This window comes from Artemia franciscana, chromosome 13, assembly GCF_032884065.1.
Source record: "Artemia franciscana chromosome 13, ASM3288406v1, whole genome shotgun sequence".
Taxonomy (NCBI): Eukaryota; Metazoa; Arthropoda; class Branchiopoda; order Anostraca; family Artemiidae; genus Artemia; species Artemia franciscana.
The window spans coordinates 14,313,525-14,341,290 of record NC_088875.1 but is presented as its reverse complement, the minus strand read 5'-3'; the positions used below and the strand labels follow the sequence as shown (position 1 = coordinate 14,341,290).

General features: G+C 36.2%; 2 protein-coding genes across 3 annotated transcripts; one reads left to right on the top strand and one right to left on the bottom strand.

The window, feature by feature from the left end:
* The first annotated feature begins 278 nt into the window (after window positions 1–278).
* LOC136034564 (kelch-like protein 20) lies at window positions 279–25,587 on the top strand. 2 transcript variants are annotated; one of them, XM_065715807.1, is made up of 4 exons: window positions 279–412; window positions 13,785–14,009; window positions 20,491–21,736; window positions 25,003–25,587. In XM_065715807.1, the coding sequence occupies exons 2-4, from the start codon at window positions 13,805–13,807 to the stop codon at window positions 25,268–25,270; spliced, it is 1,719 nt and encodes a 572-aa protein (XP_065571879.1). In that variant the 5' UTR covers window positions 279–412; window positions 13,785–13,804; the 3' UTR covers window positions 25,271–25,587. The 2 variants fall into 2 exon arrangements, with proteins under 2 accessions (XP_065571879.1, XP_065571880.1); XM_065715808.1 differs by having other exon boundaries at window positions 321–342.
* LOC136034261 (uncharacterized) lies at window positions 3,429–4,193 on the bottom strand. Its single transcript, XM_065715401.1, has one exon. It carries the CDS (start codon window positions 4,191–4,193, stop codon window positions 3,429–3,431), a length of 765 nt encoding a protein of 254 aa, XP_065571473.1.
* Window positions 25,588–27,766: the final 2,179 nt, after the last annotated feature.

The following is a 27,766-nucleotide window of genomic DNA, read 5'->3' as shown; positions in this document are numbered from 1 at the left end:
TTGACGTGCCTAGTGCCAAATATATCAGCTCACACTAAATGCGGTTATATTTGATGTGTCCTATGTCTTAGAACAAGATTAGACTTGTACAGTTACTTCACTTCTGTACATTTGTTAGCTTTGCAGATCAAAGTTATCATTGATTGTATGTCTACTAGTAGACCTACTTATTATTAATTAATCCTGCAAGTGTGAGCCTTATTAAAAGACCGGATTTCTCTCATGGAAAGCTTTTTAGCGTTAAATGACGAGCATTAGCCCTCTATTATGTTTTATCTTGCTTGAGAATTATAATTAGAACTGAAGAAAGGATTATTCGAGATATTTTGAAGTGGAATTGAAGTACAAATATAGTAGTCTTCATTTGCATTCATTAGGATTTTCCCTGATGATTTGAAATTTAAGGCTAAAGGTGAAGTACAAGGTCTAGGAGTTGGCTGATGCATGATAGCCTTCAGTTCACTTTAGGCTACCCTAGGCATAAGGAGACATGCTAGAACAAGACACTCTTAAATTGCTATGCTATTTTTTGTTCCATGGTTTTGCTTGCTTTTTTGACAATCCATCGAAGCCTCATACCCCTAATTGCCTCATTTGGCATTAGGATATATAATTAACTAATGATAAAATGATGGAATTCTTACTTTATAATAGCCTATGCAATAAGTAGCCTAGCAATGAATCATCTTTCCTATATTTTATTCATTTTTATCTGTTTTTGAATCAGTTTTCATCAATTACAATGTTATTTTTTTCTTTGCATAGTCTAGGTTTAGGCCTAGCCTATCTGAGACCATTAGGGAGGGGGCTAGGGATTAAGTGTTTAAGACACAAACAAAATCAAATAATAGGCCTATGCATAAAATTTAACAATCTAAAAGTGCCTTTATTTTTTTTCTAGCATGTCTCCTTCTGAAGAACAGCTATTCAAGACCTTTACTAAACTTTATCTTTTAACCATTTAAATTTAGACTACAATAACTTTTACATGCTGGTCCATTTCAATATAGGCTAATTATTTTGTTTCACAACATTTGCCTTGTATGAACTTTGTCCAAGATTAAGTCTTTATGATTTAGAATTTAAGAACCTGTATCAAAATTAGACATCATCTCCAAGATTTGGCTTTGCTATGACTATCTATGTGTCCAAAATATTAATTGTTGTTTATGGTTAGAATAGTCAAGCTATCACATGCCTATTAAATATTTTTTTGAAAAATTAAAAAATCTGATTTCTAGGTAGGCTAGTAGGGGTTAAGCTAGGGTCCTGGGTTTGGGGGAGATGTAAAGAATATGTCAACAAAATTGTTCAGTATGCCACCAAATGCAGACACATAAGCTAAATTGAGTCACCCAAAGTTCCAAGGTGTTTTCATTAGCCTACATGCTGAGGCCTTGGTATTTTGGGGGTTCACCCCTGTCCCCCTTCTTAGCAAGGTGGTATAATAGGATTTAACTGTTGAAGTGATGTTTAGCTGTCCTGTAACTGACTATCTTACCCTAGTTGAGTTCAGTGACTAAAACTTCTATAATTGAATCTAGGGCCTAAAATATACCCTGACAAGGTTTTTCCAATCTACTATCTCTGTTTTTTTCTTATTTCTTGGGCTAAGAGTATTATATGGTTGACAAGTCTTTACCTACCTAAATTTTCACCCATAAAAATGTTGTAACTTAACTTTTGGTTTTCAGTTTCTCATTGGATCCACACTAGTTTTTGAAAATATAGTTTCAATTATTTTGATAAAATTCTAAGCCATGTCAAGGCTTTCTTTTCCTAAATTTAAGAAATAAGAATTATAAACCTTTAAAACTTTATTTACCTAGCTGGCCAAGCCTAGGTTTGTGTGCTAGATTTAGGATCCTTTGTCTGAGAGGGTTAGGGTTTAATCCTAGTGTAACCAATTATTTGGTTTGGGATGGGGGTCAGTGGTGTGACTCTATAAGCTCAGCCAGAGTCAACCCAGCTCTAAATGGGTACCTGGAGAAATCTGGGAAAGGTAGGCAGGAAGCATGTGCAAAAGCACAGGATGGCTGGCCCTCATCTCCCCATTGCACTTCCTGGCTGAAGGGCTTTGAGACAGAGATCAGCACCACCAGTTTAGACCTTAAGGGTCTAGTGCTGCATTCCTTACCTACCTTAAAACCTTGTCAATCAGGATTGAGCAAAGGTATGAAATTTAAAACACTTCTTATGACTCAAATGAACAGTAGGTCTATTTCTCAAGGTTTCATGTTTATAAAAAGAAATTTGTAAAAGATCAATCCCTTTTAGAGGGCCAATGAAGATTACATGCTTGACAAATCTTTACCCATCTAAATTAAAAAAAAAAGTTGCACCTTAATTTTGGGTTTTCAATTTCTTTTTGTATCTACTCTAGTTCATAGGTACTTCAATGTAATTTCCTCAGGATCCTAGACTAGAATCTTTAAATTTATGTTCAGAGCCCAAATTGTGACACAAAGAAGCCTTTTAAAGTATCTAGCTTTATCCCCCCTCACCATCCCAAAGGATACTGACTTTTGGTAAACTTAGACAAAATTGGGTTATAAAAAGGAATTTTTAGAAATGGGTCTAAAACACAATATATCCAAACAAAATAAGTTCCTTATATCTCTGCTAGCCAAAATTCTCATTGCTGTAATAATGTTTTAAGTAATCTGTGTGGAAATGTCCCCCAGGAGGAGACTCCCAGGTCTCCTTCTTCATTTCTTGTTTAAAGCTGAATATCAGACTGCAATTACTGGTCATACATGGTATACTGGAGGTGGATATTATTTTTGCCAAACAAAGGATGCTGTAATTGTTAGTATTGAACCCAAGCACATATTTGAGGGTCTTTTTCTAGATTCTCTGTAAATTTGATTGTTCAGTTTGTTTACAGGCTTGGAGTCATCAAAGACTGAGTATAGTGTTGCTAACAACTTCCTTACTCCTATAACTTAAATATATGAGAAAAAGGATGGACCCTAGGGCTCTAAAAGAATCAATATTCATGTAATACCTCATAATCATATCTATTTACATATATACAGGATAATTTGGTTTAATTGTTGTGTGTTACTGGATGTATTGCTTGCCTGGTACATTTGGGGGCTATTATACCCTGCTGGATGATACTAGATGATCCTACTGTGTCTTCCATGACTTCCCAGTCCAATCTTGATCAACACCAATCTTGAAGCTGTCAACTGACCTGACAGACACTGTAGATTTTCTGAGTGAGTTCCACAATGGAACAATGCAATTGGTTAAGAAGTTCAGCTTCTCATGCTTTCTGAAAATTTTGATGCAGTCTTTTGGGGTTTCCTCATGTTTTGGTGAATCCACTGTGATTGAAAATGGGCTTAATAATACCACTGGTCATCATTATAAATCCTAGGATGACATCTCCTCTATTTCCAAGGTATGTTAAGGTAGGAAGGTCAAGCTTTTTTAATCATTGCTTGCAGGAAATTTGTTTTTTGGAAAAAAAGGGAGATTTGTTGCTCTACACTGCACCTTCTCAAGTATCTCCATGTCACACTTAAAGTGTGGGCTGGCAACTGACATGCCAAACTGGCAACTGACATGCCAAACTCAGGATGGTGACAAACAAGAGATGTGTATAGCTTCTCAATTACTCTTGGTTGATGACTTTTCACTGAATGCTTGATCAAACCAAGGATATTGTTTGCCTTAGCTACTTGGTTCTGACAATGACTATGAAATTTAAGTTTATTGTCAATGATTACCCCAAGATCACACTCTTCCTTGGCACTCTGAATGGGCCTATTGGCACCTGCTGAGTCAACCATGTAATAAGTATGGTAAGGGTTGTTTAGACCAAGATAAAGGACTTTGCACTCACATGGGTTGAACTTGAGTATCCAGGTTGTTTGCAGAGAAGAACAACTTTTTGTTGAAGCTGCTGGACCAAAGAGTTTGGAATCATCTGCACATAGTTCAAAGCCATTCTTAACCACCTCAGGAGCATCATCTACACAGAGGTTAAACAGAGTTGGACCTAGTTTGTTCCCTTTGGGGACACCACTCTTAATGTGAACTGGTGTGGAGTAGATGTGGTCACCTCTTTCATCATATACAATGATAATCTGAATTCTGTCAGATAAGAACCTGTGGATCCACTGGGCAACATCATTTTCTATCTGATATACTGACAGCTTGATCATAAGGTAGCAGTGAGACATTTTATCAAAGGCCTTAGCTTGATCCAGTAGGAACACATAAACTGGAATGTCCTGCTTCAGCAGATCAGTTATAGATTCATAAGGCTAGTATTAGATTTGTTGCAATAGACATGCCTTTCCTGAAGCCATTTGACCACCAAAAAGAAAGCCATTTTTCATCATATACACTATAATTGCATCATTGACCAGCCCTTTGATAAGTTTGGCTACAACCAAGGTCAGGTTAATGGGTTGATAGTTCTCAGGCTGGGTTCTAGATCCTTTCTTGAATAACAGATTAATTATGGTTGTCTGTCAATTTGCAGGTAGGCTACTAGTCTGAAGAGACAGCTTGAATAGGAAACAAAGTGGCTGGGCTACTATATCTGCAATTTCTTCAAGGAGCCTGGGGTTAATACTGTCTGGGCCTTTAGCTTTGTTGGAGTCTAGTTTACTCAGTCTTTTCTTAATGTCATCTGTTGTGATGTAAATTTTTGGTATTGGATGTTCCTCCAACCTAGGGGCAGGGCACATTTACTTGTTTAGGGGATCCACTGAAAAGTTGGATGCAAAAAGGGTGTTATGCAAATTTGCCATTTCCCCTGGATCTTTCAGCTTCTTTCCTTCAGGATGGAGGAGGAATGGAATAGTTTATCTACTGTTATCTTTAGCAGATACATATCTCCAGAACCTTTTTGGATTGTCTTGGATGTTTGATGCCATGTTATCTTCATAGTCAGCTATGAAGTGACTAATCAGTTGCCTGAGTCTATTCCTTGCTCTTGCAAAGTGATCCCAGTGGTGTGTGTATTTATATTGCTTATACTTTGAAAAAGCCTCCCTCTATGTTTCATAGCCCTTTTAATAGGCTGGTTCAGGTGTTGTAGTGTTTTTGCTGCCTTCACAAATCAACTTGAAGTATATGTCATTTCAGCTTGGAGCAGGGTGTTCTTAAGATTTTGCCAGGCTAGCTCAATGTCTCCTTTGACAATCACTTGGTCCCATTCTACTTCCTGTATTATCTCCATAGCTTTGCTGTAGTTGGTGTAAGTTTGTTTAGTACAATTTTTTGTTTGTTGACTAAGCAGCAAGTCATGGCATATGCAGACATGGTTGCTGGCACCAGTGGGTGGGAGGTACTGAGTGTTCACTAACAATCCTGGGTTGTTAGTGATTGTTAAATCTAGTAGGGATGATGTCTAGTTATTTTTATACTAGGTCGGTTGGTCTGTTATTTAATATAATCTATTGCTACACAAATATTCAGCAAATGGGTTACTGACAATTGATCTTTGTTGATAACCCAAGCCCTCAATTGACATTTGACATTATTGTCAAATGTCCCATTTGACGTCTGGTAGATTCAGATCTCCAAGAAGGATCAAGTCCTGATTATTTTGATTGGATGCTTGTTCAGTCAACTGAATTAGAGCTTGGTAAGACACAAGTGCATCTGGGTGACTGGGACTTCTATATATGCAACCTATCAGTAATGGTTTACCCTCATTAATAATCCTGACAAAAACACTCTCAATCCATGGGGAATAATTGTGATAAAAGATAAATCTCTAACCTTTATTCCCTCCATTGTGTAGATGACAGTGCCTCTCCTGGGGTTAATAGACAGATTTGAGAACAGGTGATATCCAGTTATCCTGATCTGGTTTTCTGCCAGTGGGTTACTTGAGTTCTTAGGGGTCAACTCACAGATACATAGTATATCATAATCTTCAGTGGTGGTTGCCAGTTTCAGTTCTGGAAGCTTGTTTGTCACTGTATCAATGTTCATGTAAAAAAAAATTCAACACAATCTTTCTGCTGACTGGGTAGTTATTATACATCTTTTTTGGTAAGCTTATGTAACTAATGTTTGTTGAGCTAGAGCTTGAACATGAATGGATAGCATCACTATTATCAACATCTACACTAACACTACTGGGAAACGAATAATTTACAGTTGGGCTTGTTCTAGTGCGCAATAGAGTCAGTGTTCTATTGGAGCCCTGTTTTTTTTACATCTGATTCTATTTTTGCTTTTTACTTTTTACTTTCTGCCTTTGTGCAATCAAAGTGAAACTGCACTTTCCCCTTCAGCTCCCTTGATCTAGCCAAAATCCCCTTTTTAACCTTGTAACTGTCTGTGAGGAAAAGAACAGGTCTAGGGCAGTCACCTGGTTTTGGAGAATAGTTTCCAAGTCATCAAGTCCCCAGAACACTGACAGATATCAGTTTATACAATTGGGAAGATGGTCCTTAACAAACATTTGAATATCAGCAGCCTTTTCACAAGACTCTGGTATTCCATATGTCACAATGTTAAGCTGACGTATCTGTCTCTCTCTGTCCTCATGAAATTGGACCTGTTGCTTTCAGTCTAGCAAGAAACACATCACCAGTTAACCTAAATCAGGGGTAATAAGAACTTTTAATAGGTTAGCCTTAAGGTAACTGTGAGGCACTTTCTCAAAGAGCTTCAGCAAAGTTACACAAAATCAAGGTAACTGCTAGATCCTTGTCCAGAAGGTTGGTGGTGATGTTATAGGTTTCAAGCTGGTTGCTTTACTGCTTGGGAAATCCAACTCTCAAGAGTTTTTCTCTGGGGAGGAAACCATGCTGGTCTATTGCCAGTATATTGTTGAATAGAAAATAGGTCATGATTCTGGCATTCACAATATATTCCATGTTTTTTGGTACAGCTAAAAATGAAATACAGCCTATTGGCCATTAAGTCTTAGCTTTTGTCTTCTTACCATTCTTCAAAAGTTAATGGAACTTGGGAGTATTTCCAGTCAAGAGTGAAAGTCCTTCAGTTGATGCACATTTGAAATATATGGGAGGTAGTGATTGGATTCTGTTTGTCAGTTCTTTTAGGAGCATTGGGCAAATGGACCATGTGTAAATCTAGAGGCTCAACCATGAAGGCCCTTCCTCAGTTGCTGAAGTCAACTCTGAATGAGCATCATGATGTGAAATATATATATATATATTTTCCATTTCAAGATGACATGTGCACCTCTCTTGAAGATATCAATGCCAAAGTTCAGAGCCTAGAAAACTCCAGTTCACATAAAGTTTCTGTTAACAGTGTTGAGGGGATAGTGGATCAAGCTATAGCTGATAAGTTGCAAACCAAAGTTCAAAAGATGGTGCAAGAGGGGTTGGACAAACTGAAAAGATGCTTAAATGTAGTTGTATATGATATCCCTCCTCATGCCAATGACTCATAGTCATTTGTAATGACTACCAAGTACTAGCCACAACCCCAATGTTGCCAGTTAATCCGTTTGATTTATTTGGTTGAAAGATTGATTTGGAGGTGCTTACCAGTGGTGACAATGGTGAAACAAGTTGGAACAATTCCAAAACCACTCTGATTGACAGAGAAAAGAGGTGCACTAAAGAACATTATTCAGTAATCTCTAAGACCCGCCTCTGGGCAAACTTGCCCATTTTTAAGAAGGGACAAAAAGACCTAGCTAGCAACTACCATCCTATCAGCCTTACATTGGTACTTTGTAAGGTTCTGGAAAGTATAAGAAATAATGTATTGGTCAATCATCTTAATAACAACCAGCTACTCAGCAAAAGTTAGCATGGGCTTTGCAAGGGTCACTCACTTGAAACCAATCTCATTGAGTCATATGATATTGCTGCATAACTCCTTGACAGTGACCTTTCAGTAGACATCATTTTGCTTAGTCAAGCAAAAGCTTTTGACAAGGTGCAACACAACTTCCTGATATTGAGGTAATGTGCACATAAGGTCCATTTTGAGGGTATAGGTTGAATTGAGGCTTTCTTATCAGATAGGACACATAATGTTCTCGCAAGTGCTGAAGCCAGTTCCATCTTCTCTGAGCCAGCTGCAGTTTTCAGAGGTGTCCTGCAAGGGAACCCTATTGGGGCCTACACTATTTAGTATGTACATCAGTGACTGGCCTACAAACATGAAGAATCTATTGATGTTACATGCAGACAATGATATGTTACTAGGGTGGGCTAGATGTAACAAAGAACCCCTTTAATAGTTCAGGAAAACCTCAATAAGCTTCCAAGAGGGTCCAGTTCACTGCATCCAAATATAAAATTCTTTATCTTGGCCAACATAACCTCAACCAATCATATGCAGTTGAATATGACCAACTTGAGACAGTAACTGAAGGAAAAAGGCTTAGGCATTATTATAGACATGGAGCTTAAGGTCCATAGTCATGCATGAGCTTAAGTTCCTTAGCTATACATGAGCTCAAGTTCCAAAAGCAGATCAGGCCTTTAGGCACATTAAGACAAATTTTACCACCAGTTTGTATGGTATTGAAACTATAAGACATTAGTCATACCATATTTAGAGTTTGATATGATATTAGCATGTCCCCAGTATAAAATGGATACTAAGGCGCCAGAGAATTTTCAGCAACTAGTTGTCAAGCTCACATCATACCTGCAAGAAAGGCTATATAAAGCATGCTTTAGATCTCTAGAATTCACAATGCTTGTATACAGAAGAAAAAGGCAAGATGTCATCATGACTTGCAGGCTGCAGTCTAAGCTAAGTTTTCTCTCTGCTCCTCTATACTGCCACCAGGGGACACAGCCAAAATTGCAGGTCCCCAGAAGCCAGCAGCCTGTGTGTCAGAACTTCTAGCTGTTTGCTCTGTGCCACTGTGTGGATTAGTGTCCATTGCTCAGTGTAAGACTGCCAATTCATTCAAGAAAACTGTCAATTGCGACTGGATAAATGTAGGATGGGAGCTGACATGCGATGCTGCCAAACCTTGATGAAGTCATACTCCCATCTAGATTTTCTACAAGAGACTCAACACCCTGTTACCTTGCTGTTTAATGCGATTTGAGGTAATTTAAAGAATTTTATCTGGTCCTGTCAGCTTTTGAAATTCTATTGCTTTAGAAATTCTTGAAATTCTTAGTTGCTTTTTGACAGACTTGGGAAATATTTTTATATGATGTATAGTAAGCTGGATTTTTGGGCAGGGGACCACCAGGCTCATTTGTAAACACCGATGAAAATTGCTGCTTTAGTTACTCAACAATTTCCTGCATTTTGGTTGCTTCTTTGTCATCAGATTCCTTCAAGTTCTTTTTTAAGTGTCTACTATGATCTTAAGACTTTACAAACTTCCTTTACCAATCAACTTTCCTTTTTTGTAGTACTTGTTCCAATATCAGCTTCTTTTATTTTGTTCTAAAGTCACTTTGGCTAAATGAGGGTTGTGTAGTCTAAGGGAGTGTCTTGGGCTTCAGCACAATTCTGATAGCCATGTTCTTTTACTGAAATATAATGAGCTTTACCTTAAAATTGTCCATTGCCAATCTAAATCCCCCAAAAGCAGTAATATCTAGTTCAAGCCACTTAACACTGCTCTAATTACTGCATAGTCAGTTTAGGTCTTCTTAGGGTAAACTCCACAATAATTAAAGGGTAATACAATTTGATTTCCCACTCAATGCTCTTTTCAAGTCTTGATTTACTACCTTGGCAATTGCATCCACCCTATCCCCTCCCCTTATATCTTGACATAACCTTATCCTAATAGCAAACTTTGCTGATTTATCTGGTTTGAAGTTTTTGCACTTATTTCTTATAAACTATTGTTTTATAATGCTCATTTTTGTATGTTGGAATTTAGCATATTGCAAGTTGGCAATCTTTTAGTTCAAAGAACCAGATAACCTTTTTATGAGTGAGATTTGAAAATTAATGTTAGGAAGTTGCTTATACTAAAATAAATAAGGTGAAAAGGTGATACTGGGTAATTAAAATGTTGGTCAAGTACATAGCTTCACTTACCTGGGAAGCACTATTACTAAAGATGCTGTTTGCATTGAAGCTGTTAAAAGGGACTAGCAAAGGTCTTTGGTGCTTTTTTCACAGTTGATTTTTTTTTTAAGATTGGCAAGATAAGCCTGCAAACCAAATTTAGAATATTGGAATCTACAGTAGTTAAGTATGGTTCTAAAATGTGGGTACTTCAGAAAACAGAGGAGGATTTGTTAGATATTTTTCAGGGGGATCATCTATGTTATCTTTTGGGTATCTGTCTGGTATGACCATGTTTCAAACAGTAAAGCTGTTCTGTAGATGTGGTTCTGTTCTGCTTTCTATGGCTATAATGAAAGGAAAGATTAAAGTGGCTAAAATAAGTTTTTTTTTTTTTAAACTGAATATTCTTTGTTAGATAGCATGAAAGTAAGGAGAATGTTAAAACTTAAAATTAACAGAAATTATTATGTATATAAGGGGTTTGCTCCCCCCTCCATACCTTGCTCTTTATGCTAAAGATTTTTTCAACATTTAAAAGAGCTTATTAAACTAATTAAAGGTCTCTTGTGTTTCAGAAGTTATTGTTAAATAACTTGAGCAAAAAGTCACAGAGTGAGGTATTGAGGAGGAGGCAACCTCTTCATATACATAATAACTTCTGTTTGTTTAAAATTTTAATATTGCTCCTTACTTTCAGTTGAAAAAACTTGTTTTTAAAATCTAATTCCTGATCTTTTTTAAATAATGCTGGGAAATTCAGCTCCCCTTCCATGGAAAATATCTTTCCCCACTAAAAGTTCCTTTGTGGAAAGATCCTCCCACGTAACCCCCACCCCCCCGTCAGAAAAGTATCTGTATACTTCCCACTAGCCAATATTATGTGTAGTTAGTGGGCAAAGTTCATAACTTCTACCACTTCCCCTGGGGGCTGGGGGGGGGGTCAAGTCATCCTTCAAGACATAGATAATATATCTTTTGACTGCCCTGAACAAAATGGCTATCTCGAAATGTTGATTGGAAGACTTTGGGGGAAAATGGGTGTGGAAGGGGGGCTAGCAGTTTTTCACCCCTGGGAAAAAGAAAAAAAAGAAGGAGCAAAGAAACTGAAAAATAGAAAATCACCAGGACTGGACTGTATATCTGCAAAGATGTTAAAGGCATGAATATCCTCATGTATCTCCCTTTGGTCTTTATTCTGCACTTGGGTTTGGACAACAGCTGAAGTACCATCAGACTGGAAAACACAGGACACTCATCAGGATATTCAAAAAAGGAGACGCTACCAAGCCAGGCAACTGGTGGGGTATAAGTTTATTGTCAATACCTGGAAAGATGCTCTCACATATTATCCTACAGGGGATTTGAACACAACTTGATCATTGCCTCCAAGACAAACAGTATGGCTTCCGCCCAAATTGCTCATGTGTGGACCTTATATTTGCACTTAGGCTTCTTACTGAAGGAAGCAGAGAGTGGGTTTTGAAGATTTATATGATCTTTTCGGACTTTGAGAAAGCCTTTGACTCTAGATTATGAAAGCCTGTGGGAGATTCTCATCTATTATACAATTCATGAGAAAATAGTGAGGATTATTACCGCCATGTAAGATGATAGCAAATGTTGCATTAAGACACCAGAGGGCCAAACTCGTTGCTTCCAGATTTTGTCAATAGTAAAATAGGGTTGTGTTCTATCACCATTACGTTTTGTGTTAATGGTTGATTACATCCTGCAGAACACAAAACCAAGAGGCTTCAGATTAATTCCCAAAGTCCAGGTCAATGATATTGACTTTGCAGGTGACTTAGCAGTGCTTGAATCAAGCAAAGAGCGGCTTCAAGAATTGCTAGACGAGGTCATGGTAAAGACAAACCATCTTGGCCAACGTGTGAAGGCTGAGAAGACCAAATGCACGGCGACTAGTGACTCTCCTCTGTCCATTATACGTGGCTATCAAGATTTTGAACAAGTTTTCCAGTTCAAATATTTAGGAAGTATCGTCGAGAACACAGTGAAAGAAGTACTCACCAGCACAGGACAAGCAAATGGCACCTTCGACAAACTGCATCAAGTATGGAGATCTTATAAACTTTCTCTGCACCTGAAACTATCCCTTTTCAGCTGCAATATTGTGCCAATACTACTCTACGCAGCAGGAACATGGCACTTGAATCAAGAACAAGAGAGAAGGGTCCTGGCTTTTGAAAACTTGTGGCTTTGTAGAATATTGAACATCCACTGGTCACAGAAAAACAACAAACCAGGTCATCTGTGAAATGATGCAACAACCTCTAATAACCATCGTCATTTGAGTCAGAAGGTGGATATATTTGGGCCACTTCCTACGTGTGGACGACCATAGGCTCCCAAAAGCCACTTTACACTGGCAACCACCAGGAACTTGTTGCCAGGGATGACCCAGAAACACACTGCACTGGACCTACCAGAGTGATCTACACAACCTTCACGCAGCACTGCAGCAGCAAGCCTTAAGGAAGATTTGCAGCTCATCCTTAATGCCCTTGGTACCTCAGGAGGCACAGCCGGAACTAAAGTGTAAGGTAAACCATTGAATGTCTGAAATATATATGGGATAAACATTCTCAGCTTGGTTAACATAAAGAAGAAAATCACTCCTCCTGGACGTGTCGTTTTTATCATCCACAAATCCCTATTTACAAATTATAAATATCATCATGTGTCAATTAGGATACTGTAACCAACTGTGAGCTTTAAATTTGAAAACATCAATTGATAAATACAATAGATTATAATATTGTGTTTTGTTACATCTCTGTGCATGGGCTGACTCTAGGGGAAGAGGTTTAAGAGGACTTAAATACCCTCCCTTCATTCTGAAAAATGTATCCTAAATATGACAGAAAACGTGGCGTTGTATATATATATATATATATATTTTTTTTTTGCAAAGCTAATGTTAAAAAAATGTCAATTTGCTAATTTATAATACTTATTTGAGTAATTATTGAAACTATAGTGACTTCTTTTTCCTTTGCAGATTTGTGTAAGCCTCAGTCACCTCTTTGCTTTCAAAAAGTTGTTTTTGTTATTTCTTCTGTCCTCAGATCTGTTTAAAACCAAGTCATTTTGATGGAATCTATCTCTATCTAATACAGTAATCCATTTAAAGATAGAATAGAATAAGTTCCAAAACTGCCAGTAGCAGAATTTGACAGAATTCCAAAAGCTGCCATATCTGCCTACAAATTTGAAAATCTGCCAACAAATTTCACTAGACCATGAAAACTGCTAAGTAGCGTTGCTACTACGCTACTCTTTTCCACATCGACTTTTTCCCTCCTGCTTTTGGAAGAATGTCCCTTAGGAGCTCAATCATTTTTTAACATTTTCTAAATGCTAATACATTAACGTAGTCAAAGCTGATTGTTTTTCTGTGCAATCATGAAGAAAGTTAATTTGAGGGTTTGCTGAGATAATGCAGTATCTCCAGGATTGCTGTAGAAATATTTGGTTTCGTTTTATAATATCTGGAAACCAAAATTTACATAGTCCTTTTTTTTATCTTATTCTGAAGCGCATCAAAAGATTTTCCTATAGGGGGATGTTTTAGGATTGATTTAAATTTTCTAGTTTTGAGTTATAAAATAAATTAAAACACCCCATGTGCTAGGCTAGTATTAGCTGTTAGCAAATTATATTGAGTGAGAACTATTTATTGGTGTCAAAAAGTTTATAACTAGAAATATATGATCCAGCCTAAGTTATTTGCAAGTCATTAAGTCTAATTCAGTTGACAAAGCCTAAGTCACTTGACTTTGAAAGCCTCTGTATTCATATTACTATTTCAGCTACATGTTTAAAAGCTCTCATGGATGAAATCATTCAAGTGTATCCCCCGATTCCTCAAGAAGAGAGGCCTGCTCATTTGGGCCAAAATTATATTCCAGAAGCCATGATCAGAAGTGCTCAGCGCTTAATTGAAAAACTGCTTCGTCAAACTGACAATCGACTGTTTAACTTATATGTAGATCGAAGAGATCCCTTGTTCTTCTCTGATCAAGCTCGCAGCATTGGTAAGCATTGCTAGTGCCCTTGTATTGTAACTTATACGTGGATCAAAGAGATCCCTTGTTCTTCTCTAATCAAGCTCGCAATATCGGAAAGCGTTTGTAGTGCCCTTGTATTGTAACTTATATATTGACCCTTGTTCTTCCCTAATCAAGCTTGCAGTATTGGTAAGTATTTTTAGTGTCCTAATGTGCCTTGTGTGCTTTATCACTTTACTGCTTGCCTACTTATTTTGTTTGCTTGTTATATACTTGCTTGATGAAATTGTCGTATTTTCAGGTGTTTGGCTCATATTAAAAGGTTTAATCAGATTGACTTTTGTGTGGTGCAAGGAATGGGATCAATAGCTTAACCTCAATCATAGAAGGATTAACACCTTGAAATCAATTAAGAATCGGAAAATCTCGATGAAGAATGGTCAAGTTGAAAGAACGCGCTAAGCTCATGTTTCTTGAGCTGCTTTCTGGAAAATATCCATTGTGCTTATCTTCTAATATGGATTGGCGATAAAGGAAGATAAATTTTTAAAAAATATCAAATTAAGGAGGAAATCCAGAAGAAAATCAGGGTTTACCTTTTGAATTGTTGTGGATCTACTGCTCAAAATAGAACTACTTGTTTTCCTGGTATATTTTTCAGAAACGTGACCAACATGAAGAAGAAACACATGAAAAATACATAACAGAGTTAGAGCTACTTGTAAAGCGATTTGAATACCATGACTCCTAAGAGATGACTAGAAAAAATATTGTTTATGGGATCAGAAACCCGGAAATATGTTAGGAACTGCTAGCAGAATGCAATAGTTCAATGCTGGAAAAAGTAGTCAAGCTTTGTAAAGTATAATGAAATGACTTTAAGTGAAGCTCAAGTCATTTGAAAATAATTGTTGCCCTTCACCAACAAAACAAGAAGTTAATGTAGTCTACAAAGGACAATTTAAATCAACAAATGCAAGATCAAAATTGAAAGGGATTGATTGCTACTTTTGTGGAGGAATGCATGGTCTAGGTTATATGTTCTGCAAAAGGTAAAAGGCCAAATCACTTTGCTAAGGTTCGTTGAAGCAAGACTGGATATGGTTAGCCAGGTAAAACCTCAGAACCAACTGAAGAAGATGAGATCCTGCTTTACGCTGTCCAGTAGAATAGGGCACAATGACGAGGCCTTTGTGCCAATAAAAATTAACTGTAAGACCGCAATTATCTTCAAGATTGATAATGGGACTCAGGTCAACGTCATTCCTGTGCACTACTTTGATCTCCTACTTCGAAGATCGTCAATACAGCTAACAATATAGACACTAACCAGCTACTACAGATAAACAATTCCACTACTGGAATCTGCATCCTTTCACACAACCAAAACAAAATTAAAAGACAGAAACATAGATTTCATTGTTAGGCGGTTCAGTTTTTGTCATATGATTTAAATAAAGCAAAAAAAAAAAAAAAAAATAAACCTGTTGGAACTCGTCCTTGACACCAAGGCAGCAAATGATGAAAATCCCCACACTTCACTAAAAATCTCTCCTTATGCTATTTGAGCAGCTGTTCTCCAGCATCGGCAATATATAAGGCGAATGTCAGATTCACGTAAAGGAAGGATCAATTCAGTGTCGAGCAACAAATGCATTGCAAAATGAATAAAAATACTGGGACAATAGAAAAGGTAGAAAAACCTACTGAATGGTAAACTTGTGCTACATGTGACGACAGGTGGTGGTGCAAGACTGCATTGAAGCTGTTGGCCTCAAAAGGGCCATAAAACGCCAATAGTATCCGATCCCAGCTTTTGAAAATGTATTTGCTAACCTGGGCGAAGCCAAACACTTCTCAAAAGTCGATGCTACCTGAGGTAACTGGTCACGAGTTCTATCGGAAGATGCATCAGTTCTTAACTGTCAGATCCATGAATGGTAGGTACCCCGTTAGAGGGGGTACCTTTTTGATCTGATACCTTTTGCAGGACAGTTCCGGAGAAATGGAAGAGACATTATAAGGCCTTCTAGCAACAATACTAGAAAAGGCAAGGTTAACGGGTAAAATGCCAGTTTATAGTTCCATCAGTCTGCTATTTCTGCCACATTATCTGCAATGACGGTACTAATCTTGATCTGGGAAACAGTGTGCAATAGAAAAAAAACTAACAAAAAAACACGGGTTGCAAAAGTGTCAAATGATTTTATCCTGCGAGTATTTGCAAACAAATAGTGGCTTAAAACAGAATTTAATTTTCAAATATTTTTAGTAATCTTAGAAATAACTAAGGAACCTGGCTAAGATCATAGTTTTGATCACACATATGGCCTTCACGTATTAACGTTTCCAGACATCGACGAATAAAACCTTTGTATTTTAATCCTAATATCACCTTACTAGCTTTACCGGAAATAGCAACTACGGAAATGAGAGGGTTAATATGTTTTCACATGCCCAAAAAGCTTAATTTTTGGGATGGTCTGGATTGTTGTCTATTTAACAAAATTATCAGAAACAAGAGCTAAGAGCTCATATGGCACTCGTGACGAGGTCGGAAGAGCCAAGAGCTCATATGGTATGAGCTCTAGCAGAATTCTAAGAATCAATAGATTGCTTTAAAAGTCACGAGGTCCTTCTAAATAGCAAAATTCATTAAGATCCGATCACCCTCTCGTAAGTTAAAAATACCTCAATTTTTCTAATTGTTCCTCTCCCTTCAGCCCCCCAGATGGTCGAATCGAGGGAAACGACTTTATCAAGTCAATTTATGTAGCTGCCTGACACGCCTACCAATTTTCATCGTCCTAGCATGTCCAGAATCACCAAACTCGCCAAAGCACTGAACCCCATCCCCTAACTCCCCTAAAGAGAGTGGATCCAGTCCAGTTACGTTAATCACGAATCTTCGACGATTACAAGCGTTTTCTAAGATTTCCAGTTTCCCCCTTCAACTCCCCCCAATGTCAACAGATCTGGTCGGGATTTGAAATAAGAGCTCTGAGACATGAGTTCCTTCTAAATATCAAATTTCATTAAGATCCGGTCACCCGTTCTGAAGTTAAAAATACCTCAATATTTCAAATTTTTCCAAATTAACAACCCCAAGCTCCCCCAAAGAGAACGGATCCGTTCCAATTATATCAGTCACGTATCTATAACTTGTACTTATTCTTCCCATCAAGTTTCATCCCGATCTCTCCACTCGAAGCGTTTTCCAAGATTTCCGATTCCCAAGATTTTCAGTATCCCCCTCCAACTCCCCCCAATGTCACTGGATCTGGTCGAGATTAAGATCTGATCACTCATTCGTAAGTTACAAATACCTCATTTTTTCTTATTTTTCCGAATTACTCCCCAACTCCACTAAGGAGAGCGGATCCGCCCGGTTATGTCAGTCACTTATCTTGGACTTGTGCTTATTTTCCCCACCAAGTTTCATCCCGATCCCTCCGCTCTAAGTGTTTTCCTTGATTTTAGGTTTTCCCATCCCAACTCCCCCCAATGTCACCTGATCTAGTCGGGATTTAAAATAAGAGCTCTGAGACACGATATCCTTCCAAACATCAAATTTCATTAAGATCTGATCACCCGTTCGTGAGTTGAAAATACCTCATTTTTTCTAATTTTTCAGATCTTTTAGATACCAAGTGCCATAAAAATTGGATTGCTCGCATTAATTGTACATTTTCCTTTTGTTGAACAAATTTTAGTTTTAGAAAGGAAATTTTTCAATGGTGCAAAATTCTTTTTAAGTTGAATTTAAGCAAGGGCGCTTGAATTACATTTAAAGAGAATGCTCAAAGTAGCCCAAAAGGCAACTATAGTATTTGAGTATTTATACAATGAGTAAGGCATAGCGCTAATTGGATCATTTTTATGTGCAAGTTTTTATATACAAAATCATCATATAGCGTAATACAAGGTATTTAGTCGCTAGAAATGTTACATTCAGATTGCAGGAACGAGACAATAGCTATATAGAATATAGTCAGACTATAACAATCTTTATTGTTTCACCTTGAGTCCTTAAGAGACCTTGTTATCACTCTGTCACTATTTTTAATAGTGTCACTACTTTCACTCTGTCAAATTTGCATTTATAGTAAGTAGGTAATCATTTTTTCATTGACGGCAAACCTTTTCTCCATGGTATATAGACTTTTTTCCACGTTAATAATTTTCTCTAGTTTAGGTACTTCTTTAAAGGGCCAGGCATACATAGCTTTTCGGTACCGATTTCAGAATGTCAGTGGGCAAATAATAGTGGTACAAAAAAAATGTCCTTTGCGCGAGATTTTCAAAACTAAACATCATGGACACCAATTCTCAACTGCAGTTTATCTTATTATCTATTTTTTTTCTTGTTATGACTATTAATTTCTGTTATTATTGTTATTTTTTAATTAAAAAAAAATTAATTAGATTTGCAAAGTTTTTCATTCTTAAATTACAAAGTCTTTGTATCATTAAGTATTTGATTGTTTTTATTATTATTTAGTTTTTTTTATTTTCCTGCTGAAGAAAAGGAAACGATTGAGGGTTTCTTTTTTATGATCGCGATGGGACTCCGTGCCGTCTTTGTAAATTGGCATTGAAAACTAGCAAATTTTTCAAGCTCAAGTTACTACCATTTTCTTTGCAATTCGGTTGCGACTTGGCAAATCGGTGCCAAAAAAAGCTACGTTCGGCCGACCCTTAAGAGATACTAAATAAGAAAAAAGTTTTTTCAGTTAAAAGTAAGGAGCAACATTAAAATTAACAAACAGAAATTATTATACATATCAGAGGGGCTGCTCCTCCTCAACACCTTGCTCTTTAAGCTAAAGCTTTTAGTAATTTAAAAAAAGCTTCTTTTTCTCCTTATTAAACTAACCTTGTATCGTTGCCCTTCAATTCTTTTTGGTCAATTAAAAAGGGCACTAGAACTTTTAATTTCTGTGCGAATGAGCACTCTCCGGTTATTCTAGGACCTATTGGTCAATACGATCATCCCTGGCGGAAAAACGAACAAATAATTATCTGTGATCTTTCATCTGGCAAAAATAAAAAGTTCCACATTTTTGCAGATAGGAGCTTGAAACCTCTTCAGTTGGGTTCTTTGATACGCTGAATCTGATGGTGTGATTTCATTAAGGTTCTGTGATTTTTAGGAGATGTTACTCCTTTTTTTTTGTAAATAAGTAAGTTTTCTCAGGCTTGTAACCTTTGATGAGTAAAACTAAAGTTAATGAATTTATATATTTGAAATCAGCATAAAAAGCTGATTCTTTTGATATATGTATTGACATCAAAAACTAGTTTTTCACAGTTTCGGTGGGGTCGCTCCTTACAAACAGTTCGTTACCACGAACTGTTTGAAAAAGTTTGTGATCATTGCTTGCAGGAGGAAAACTCTGGAGGTGTATGTCTAGAAGATCGTAGTAATGGTACATGTGATGACAAGTAAAGGGTAAGTACAGCTTATTAGGAAACATACTGTCAATAGTAAATGTGCAAACTCTGTTTAGCTACTTAAACTCGAAAAACAAATAATCAGAATCCCTCCCCCCATTGCCAAAATTCTACACTCGGTCAAAATAACTTCGATATAAGAAGGCGCAATAACTGCGATTGTAGCTTATAGGAACTTCTTTAACTTATTAAAATAGTTCAATCTTTCTTCTTCTTTTTTCAATATAGTCAGTAATTTTGATTCAATAGACTAAATCAACAAAGAATATCTGTCTTTTTAGATATAAAGCTGCAATCCGTGCACAGGTGGCTTTTTAAAACTGCAAACATCACCACAAATAATATTTCTCAATTTTTGTCATTTATTATTTATCGCTCATCTCGAAATCACGATCTTGTTGCCTCAAAATGCGACGGTCGACAAATTAAAGCCGCGTATTCATTTCGGCTTTTCATACACAACTGGAGAGTAAATAAGCCAATAACACTGCAAGAAAACTGTTCTTTCACTTAAAAGTGTAAGGAAACGGGGTTTCCAATAGGCTGCTGTATTTGGTGTTTTTTAGGTAAAATGTCAAATGAAAACCAAGATTGCAAATAACTTGCATTCTTCCAGCTATAGAGGGAAAGAACCTGTTTTAACAAACATTTCACGTGATTCAACATAATTACTCCACAGGCAATTTAAGGTCTGTGTTCCTTGTCTGACCAGAGATCCTGCATTTGTCAGGTGTTACGTATTTTGTGCTCTGTTCCTACTGGTTCATCCCTCTTACTTTCTCCATGGAGTATCTATTATAAGATAGGAAAAAGTGGTTCTCATGCTTTCCTTTTAAAGCTGTTTTTGCTCGCTGTACCAATCCACTTCTTCTTTTTTATGGTCTTAATTATTTTTAAAAACTCTATCTCATAATCGCTTTTTAACCAAGAAATATTAATTTTTTAGCTAATGTGTCCTAGTCTTATTTATTATTTTATATATTCTTTCATTTTAATAAATATGATGAATTGATTAATTAACTACTAATCACTGAGATGCAGTAATTTTTTTCAGATGTACTTTTGCCAACCGGTGCTTCACACAGAATAAAGTCTGTTGTACTCTTACAAAACTTGGTTGCCAAGATTGAGTCCTTACATGATAATATTGTAGAAAGAAGACGTATTTGCCATGTGCTGAGTTCTGTAGTGAATTTTCTCATCCCAGCTTTGCAGCAAACTCGAGGTACTCGAAACCTTCGAGCAATATTACCCTTTAACAGGCGTAGTTCTTATCGTCGTCGTCTTTTGCGTTGGAATATTGACGCAGCACAAATAGATCAAGGGAGGGGTAATGGAGAACAAGAAATGGGGGGAATCCAGCGTGAAGATGTCCCTGCAGATCCTGTTGACATAGGTCCTAGTGGGATCAGTAACGGCGTTGAATCAAATAATGATGCAGCTTTCATTCCACCTGTGAATAATTTTCGTTCCAGCATGTTCACCGACATTTTTAGATCACTTAACGAGCAGAGGCTCAGCGGCGAATTTTGTGATTTCACGCTGAAAACATGTGAGATCTCTTTGCCAGCTCATCGATCAATTTTATCAGCATGCAGCCCTGTCTTCGCCGCAATGATGAAATACAATAGCGTAGAATCACAAACAGGTGTAGTCGAAATTACTGATATCAATGGTGACATCATGAGTTTAGTCCTTGACTTTATTTACCGAGGTCAGTGCGACATTACTGTTGACAATTTTACCCGTATTTATGCCAGTGCTGAAAAATATCAAATTGATAATCTAATTGACTACTGCCACGATTATATCATGAGTCTTCTCTCACCAGATAATGCCTTACAAATGCTTGAACTATGCCAAGCTTCCGTTATGAATTTAAAAATTAGATCTTCTGTTGCAAAGTACGTTGCTGAAAACTTTGATGGAGTCCTTCTTGAGGACTTTTGTGCACTGAGCCCTGATATTGTACTCTTGATTGCTTCATCCATGGAACAAACTCATACTGATTCAGACTTGCTTGCTAAAAGGAAATACAATGAAGCGGTTTTTACTGGCCTCTGTGAATGGGTTGAAAAGGACAGAAGTGAGCGTGGAATATATGAACTTGAAGTACTTGGCTGTGTTGATTTCACTGTGCTTTCAAAAAACTTTTTCAAGAAAAATATTGAAAAAGTTAAGTCTCTTGATAATCTTCCAAAGTGTGCTAAAAGTCTTATACAAATGCTTCAGGCTCATTACCAAAGTTGTTTCTGCCCCAAATGCAATGGTGGTGGCATCCCACTCCCAAAGGATATCAGGTAAGGCTATATTAAAACTACTTAGACTATACTAATGTAGGTTAATATAAATGTTTTCCTTTATGATGAAAAAGACAAATTCGACGAGTAAACTAATGAATTATATGATGACCTAAAATATAAAACTATATATATATACTAATTACTAATTTAAATACTAATTGACCTGTTGTAAGAAAGCATTATTGTATAATTGGATTTTTATCTTTTGGGCCAAAAGATAAAATCTTTTGTGCCCTTTACCCATGCCCATGGAAAAGGGCTTGAAACCTCTCTCCCTTTGATATATGTGTGGGTGGTGAAGTTAGAGCTTTCTCAAAGATGCGAGACAAATAATACGAGAGTTTTTTTAAAGCAGGAGATATATATATGCAACTTCTGAATATTTCTTAAGATAAAAGTCTTGTTTTTACTCTTAACGCAAAGGCAAAGTGGAAACCAATTAATTAAATTTAGTTAATAATTAAAATAATTTGCCAAATTAATTAATTGGATTAATTAACTAAAAAAGCATTGAACAAATTAAAAAATAAAATAACGTGAGATTTGAGCTGTTTCATTGAATGCCTGAGAAACAATGTACTTTAACTTACACTTCAGACTGAAAGAAATATTTTGTGACATTACAACGCTAAAGTTCACTTGATTCAAAAGCAATATGTTACCTTGTAAGAAAGTAAGAAAGTAAAAAAAAAAAAAACTGAGAAATTTGGCTGTGGGGTCTCTTATGCAGCTTTGCTTACCTTGAACAGATAATGCTGGCAATCTAGTATTTTGTAAACTTGACTCTATAACTTTATACCCATTTTTAGAAAATTTTCAATATGATTCCTATATATTTGTCATCCGTGAGAAGTCCAACTTGTATGGAATATTCTCTGCCCTGTTTGATTTAATGCTCTTCTGTCGACATTGCTAATAGCTATCTTTTTACCATTCAACCATTAACCAAGATCACATCCAAAAAATGTAGTAAAGCAATGTAAAATTCTTTACAGAGAATTCCAGTAAAATTCTTAATTTTACAGGAATTTGCGTATGTATAGTGATCCTGTAGAATAATAATAAGCACATTTTCGTATGGTCTTATTTCAAAATAGCTTTTAACAAAATTATTTTGTGCATGGGAAACATTTGGACATATTTGGAGAAGAGGATTTTCAGTAAGGGAGGGAGGAGTTTCCAGTGAGAATTTCCCAAGAGAAAATTCACTCGGTGGGAGGAAGGGAAGGGGATTTCCTGGAATGATTTGAAAAACGGTCAGACACTAAATTAAACAAACAGTTTTTTTCGACTGAAAGTAAGGAGTAACACTGAAACTTAAAATGAACCGAAATTATCCCGTATATGAGGGGGACTTTCCCTTCCTCAAATCTTGCTCTTTATGCTAAAGTCTGACTTTTTGTAAGATCTCTGTAAGAAAGACTGCTCAAACACAACGCCTGTTGGATTTGAACCAGAAGCGTTTTCAAATAACTTGAAGACTTCAGCGTAAAGAGCGAGGGATGAGAAAGGGACTGCCTCCCTAATTTACAGAATAATTTCTGGTCGTTTTAAGTTTTAATGTTGCTCCTTACTTTCAGCTGAAAAAATCTTTTTTTTTAAATTTAATTCGAACAATAATTACAATTCGCTTTTCATTGCTATATTCAATAATTACATGCCTGTCCACGATCAAAGCTTGCGAGTATGAAAACTAAAACAGCTGATTTAAACTCTTTTTTTAGAAACCATTATAAAAATGTAATGTAAGATTGGATGGTTAGATGATTAAATCAACAATATCAATGAATTTTATGTTTTCTGCTGCCTGTTCTTGGACATGATCAAATTAGGCTCTGAATAGTTCATTGGTTCTCAGTAGGATTAAATAAAAAAAAGTTTTTCCAACTGAAAGTAAGGAGCGACATTAAAACTGAAAACGAACATAAATTATTCTGTACATGAAAGGGGCTGTCCTCCCCCCCCCCCTCAACGCTCCGTTCTTTGCGCTAAAGTTTGACTTTTTCTCACAACTCTACTTAAAAAAATAAAAACTTTAGCGTAAAGAGCGAGGCGTTGAGGAGGGGTCAACCCCTTTCACATACGGAATAATTTCTGTTCGTTTTAAGTTTTAATGTTGCTCCTTGTTTTCATTTGAAAAAACTTCACCGCACATGAAAAATTAAAAAGAAATTTGCATATATTTATTTTTTTTGCTAAATGGCTTTCTCCTAGTTTTTATTGGACAATTTTTTTAAAAAAAAAGAGGGGGGGGTGGCCTAGTTCCCTCTAATTTTTTGTTTTTTTAATGGACGTTTTTATTAGTGATAAATATAAGTAACTTACGAATTAATTTATGCAGTGAACTTCTATATTTGTATTTTTTATTATGTATATGAGGGGGTTCGCCCCCTCGTCAATACCTCGCTCTCTACACTAAAGCTTGAATTTTGTCCAAGTTCTTTAAGAATGACCCCTGAATCACTAAGGCCATAGAATAAATAGTTGAGATTACTAAAAATACTTCAGTGTAAAGAGCGAGATATTGAGGAGGAGATGAATCCCCTTATATACGTAATATTTTTTGTTTGTTCTAAGTTTTAATGCTGCTCCTTACTTCCAGTTGAAGGAACTTTTTTTTATTGTTTTTCTTAAATAAAGCTAGAAAATCCTGTGCCTCCTTCATGGAAATTCTCTTCCTTCGTGATAAATTCCTCCATGGAAAGATCCTCCTAGGTAGGCTGAATTGCTGCTTACTTTCAGTTCGTTGCCAAGTATTGTTTAAAATTGATTTTTTTTTTTTTTTTTTTTTTTTTTTTTTTTTTTTTTTTTTTTTTTTTTTTTTTTTTTTTTACAGGAATTCTGAAGCAAGTTGGTAGTCGAAATTTCTTGATTACTAGATAATTTTCTTTCTCTGAAAGGGGTAATATAGGGAAAGGTTGAATATCCTTAGAGTAGGAAAGCCCAGAAATGGGATGATTAGTAGCAACTTTATGGAAAAAATTCTTGGAAGAAGGGGAATGAAAAAGAAGAAAAGTGCCTGTCCACTGTTTCGGGATTGAAGAGGGTCATGCAAGTCTTTTTACCTTCAAATGGCCGAAATCAGTGCAAACCCGTGTATTTTCCCAGTTTTATTATTTACACCTGATTTTGCTCAGTAATTAAGATTTGAAAGTGTGAGGCATGCTTTTGGGCTTGATGATGTGCTGTAGAGGAGTATGGTAGTTCAACCTTATTATTAACGATATATTAGTGTTACCTATTAAGTTTTTAATGTTTTCTAGATGCACTCAGTGTACCAAGAGACTTTTCAGAGCCACGGGGTACTGTGGACATCAGACGTCATCCCAATATCCTTTGTATGAGTGCTGCTACGCGAGTATTGACGCTAATCCAATTGCCCGTCAAATTTCGCACGTGATTGTAAACAACCCAGAAACCCTGACATGCGAAGCCTGTTCTCAAACAAACGTTGTAGTCGTTCCATCTGAACAACCCATTGATCCTGATTCTGATGCATCTACCGTTGAATTACCAGATGGTTTAAACTAGTTGGAACACCGGCTTCGTTTTACACCCAAGACTAAAAATTGATATACATATAACGGTCCTACATAGAAATGTATGGTTGGAAATCTTAATCTCTTACCAATCTGCCAAATAGCACGCTAAACTTTCAATACAAATATATATTGCTACATTTTGGCAAAGCCCAAACTGAGCAGTTTAAACAATTAATTTAAAAATTATGAATTATTTTTTTTCGTTATTTTGTTTCATAGGTGTAGGACTTACCAGTAGACCTTTCGTAAAATTATTTACTTAAAAAAAAAAAAAAAAAAAAAAAAAAAAAAAAAAAAAATACAAAACAGATTCGTTGGTGTTAACATCCAAGTTTTTGTGCATAACCAATCTACCAGATTGATTGTTCAATACTGAAGGAGACAGATTTTATTTCTGTCGCAGAACATTCTTTGAATCCATAATTCTTCGGATATTCCATTTAAAATGATCGAACTTGTGTTAAATAGTTTGAACGGTCATGATTGGTAATGAGCTATTAACCTAATAATTAATACAGACATGTGACTGTATCGTCAGCGTTTTTTTGTATTTTGTGCCGTGCTCTTGATTACCATCGGCTGGAACTTATGTTATGTCCGGCTCATTTCTTCGTTTACGATAAATAGTTTATAGCTAAGTGTGATGTGACTGCGTTTTTCTAATTTCCAGTTTGACGTTTTGTGTTTGATATTTGCTTTGATTCTGAGGAAATCCCTTTCCAAGATTAGCTGCGTTCGAATTAGGTTGTACGTTGTGTATAGGGTTTCCAGTGGCCCAAGTAAGAAAATTGAGTAGAAATAAAATCTTTTGGAAATTTTATTCTACAGCAAAATTATTTGCATAAAGATTTAGTAGCACTTTTATTTTCGCTTTTCTTGTCAGTCCCGCTGATATTTTGCTTTTGAATTGTTCTTGCTGGAAAATATAGATTTACTCACTATTATTCAACCGTTTTTTTTTTTTTTTTTTTTTTTTTTTTTTTTTTTTTTTTTTTTTTTTTTTTTTTTTTTTTTTTTTTTTTATCAAACCGTGAGTGTTTTGAAACTTAAAATGACGTGGAAAGATGAAAATTTCCACAAATAAACGCCAAAAAGGAAGAGAGCAAAATTACTGTTAAGTGCAACTGTTGGTTTGTGGATGTAAAGTGAATATTATGACGACTCATCTTCTGAATTTCCAGATATAGATGTAATTTTCGGGTCGCTTCGACTTGCAGACGTAAATATAACCGCAAAATTATTTCGAGATATCAAGGATTTCGAGTTATCGGGAGTCGACTGTATTATGTAAGCGAGAAAGGGAAACAGAACGTGTCTGAAAAACCATGAACTTAAATATGCGTTTACAAACAAATAAGATCTAGGAAAACAGTTGGCCTATGTTGACAGAGTTTATCATTTCATAGAAAAGCTTTGTAGGATGATGAAATATGTTATGGTCATTTAAAAGTCGTTTTCTTACATGGGATAAATTATGAAAGAGAGCCGGACAATCTATTTCAGGTATTGTGTCTTTTATCAACGACTGCTATAAGCTATCTAATGGTGTCCCAAAAATAACGTCAGATTAGAATGAATTGCCTTCATTTATTTGAAAAATGCGATCTTGGCAAACCTGAACGAAGTGATTCTTTTTAAGGGGGATAGTAGTTAAAAGAAATTTGAAATTAAGCTATTGCCCTTTGGTGTATCCTAAGGGACCAACTTCTTTTCTTTCTTAAGCTTCAGAATTTTGTCTGAGGCAAGGGTGCTCTGGCGTCAATTTACAGAAACTAGAGAAGGGGTGCAAATTTGTTATTTTTCAATCATCTTTAATGAAAATACCCGAAAAAGGGTAGCTTTCGAAATCTAAGTGGCGGGAGGAAGGTAAATAAATCTTGAGGTAAGTGCCCCTCCCGAATTTATGCCACTGTAAGGGGTCATAAGGAATTATGTGGGATGCTTAGGAGATGGAGGCTCAGTAAAAGGTAGGAAACCCCTAGTCTAGATAAATCTAGCTCATATTGCTTACCAAACACGACTGTATTCAGCGCATTAATGCAACTACTTTGTACTGCTGCTAAAATTGGTTGTGCTCTAGTATCGGCAAATAAGGTCACAACAAGCTTATTACATTTTGGCCATCAGCAGAAAAGAGTTTCGGACAAAAGATAATGATACAGGGAAAATAATTGAAAAGGATCGGTTGAATGCACTGATATATTTACCGTATGTCGTAGAATTAAAATTCTAAAAAGAATTTCAAACTTCTCATTATATTTACCCTTCATAGGAAGTTTCACTGCAAACCCTGGAAACAAAATGTTATTAATTTCGTGGTTCACTGATTCGAATACTTTATGCTTCATAGATCTTAAAACCAGGGAGTATTCAAAATATTTTTTCTTATATCTTAATATTTTATCTTTTGTGTTTTTCATCCTTGGTCTGCATCCATTATTTGCGAAAATAAAAAGTGGTTTTATTTTCTAGAATTGTTTGAAAT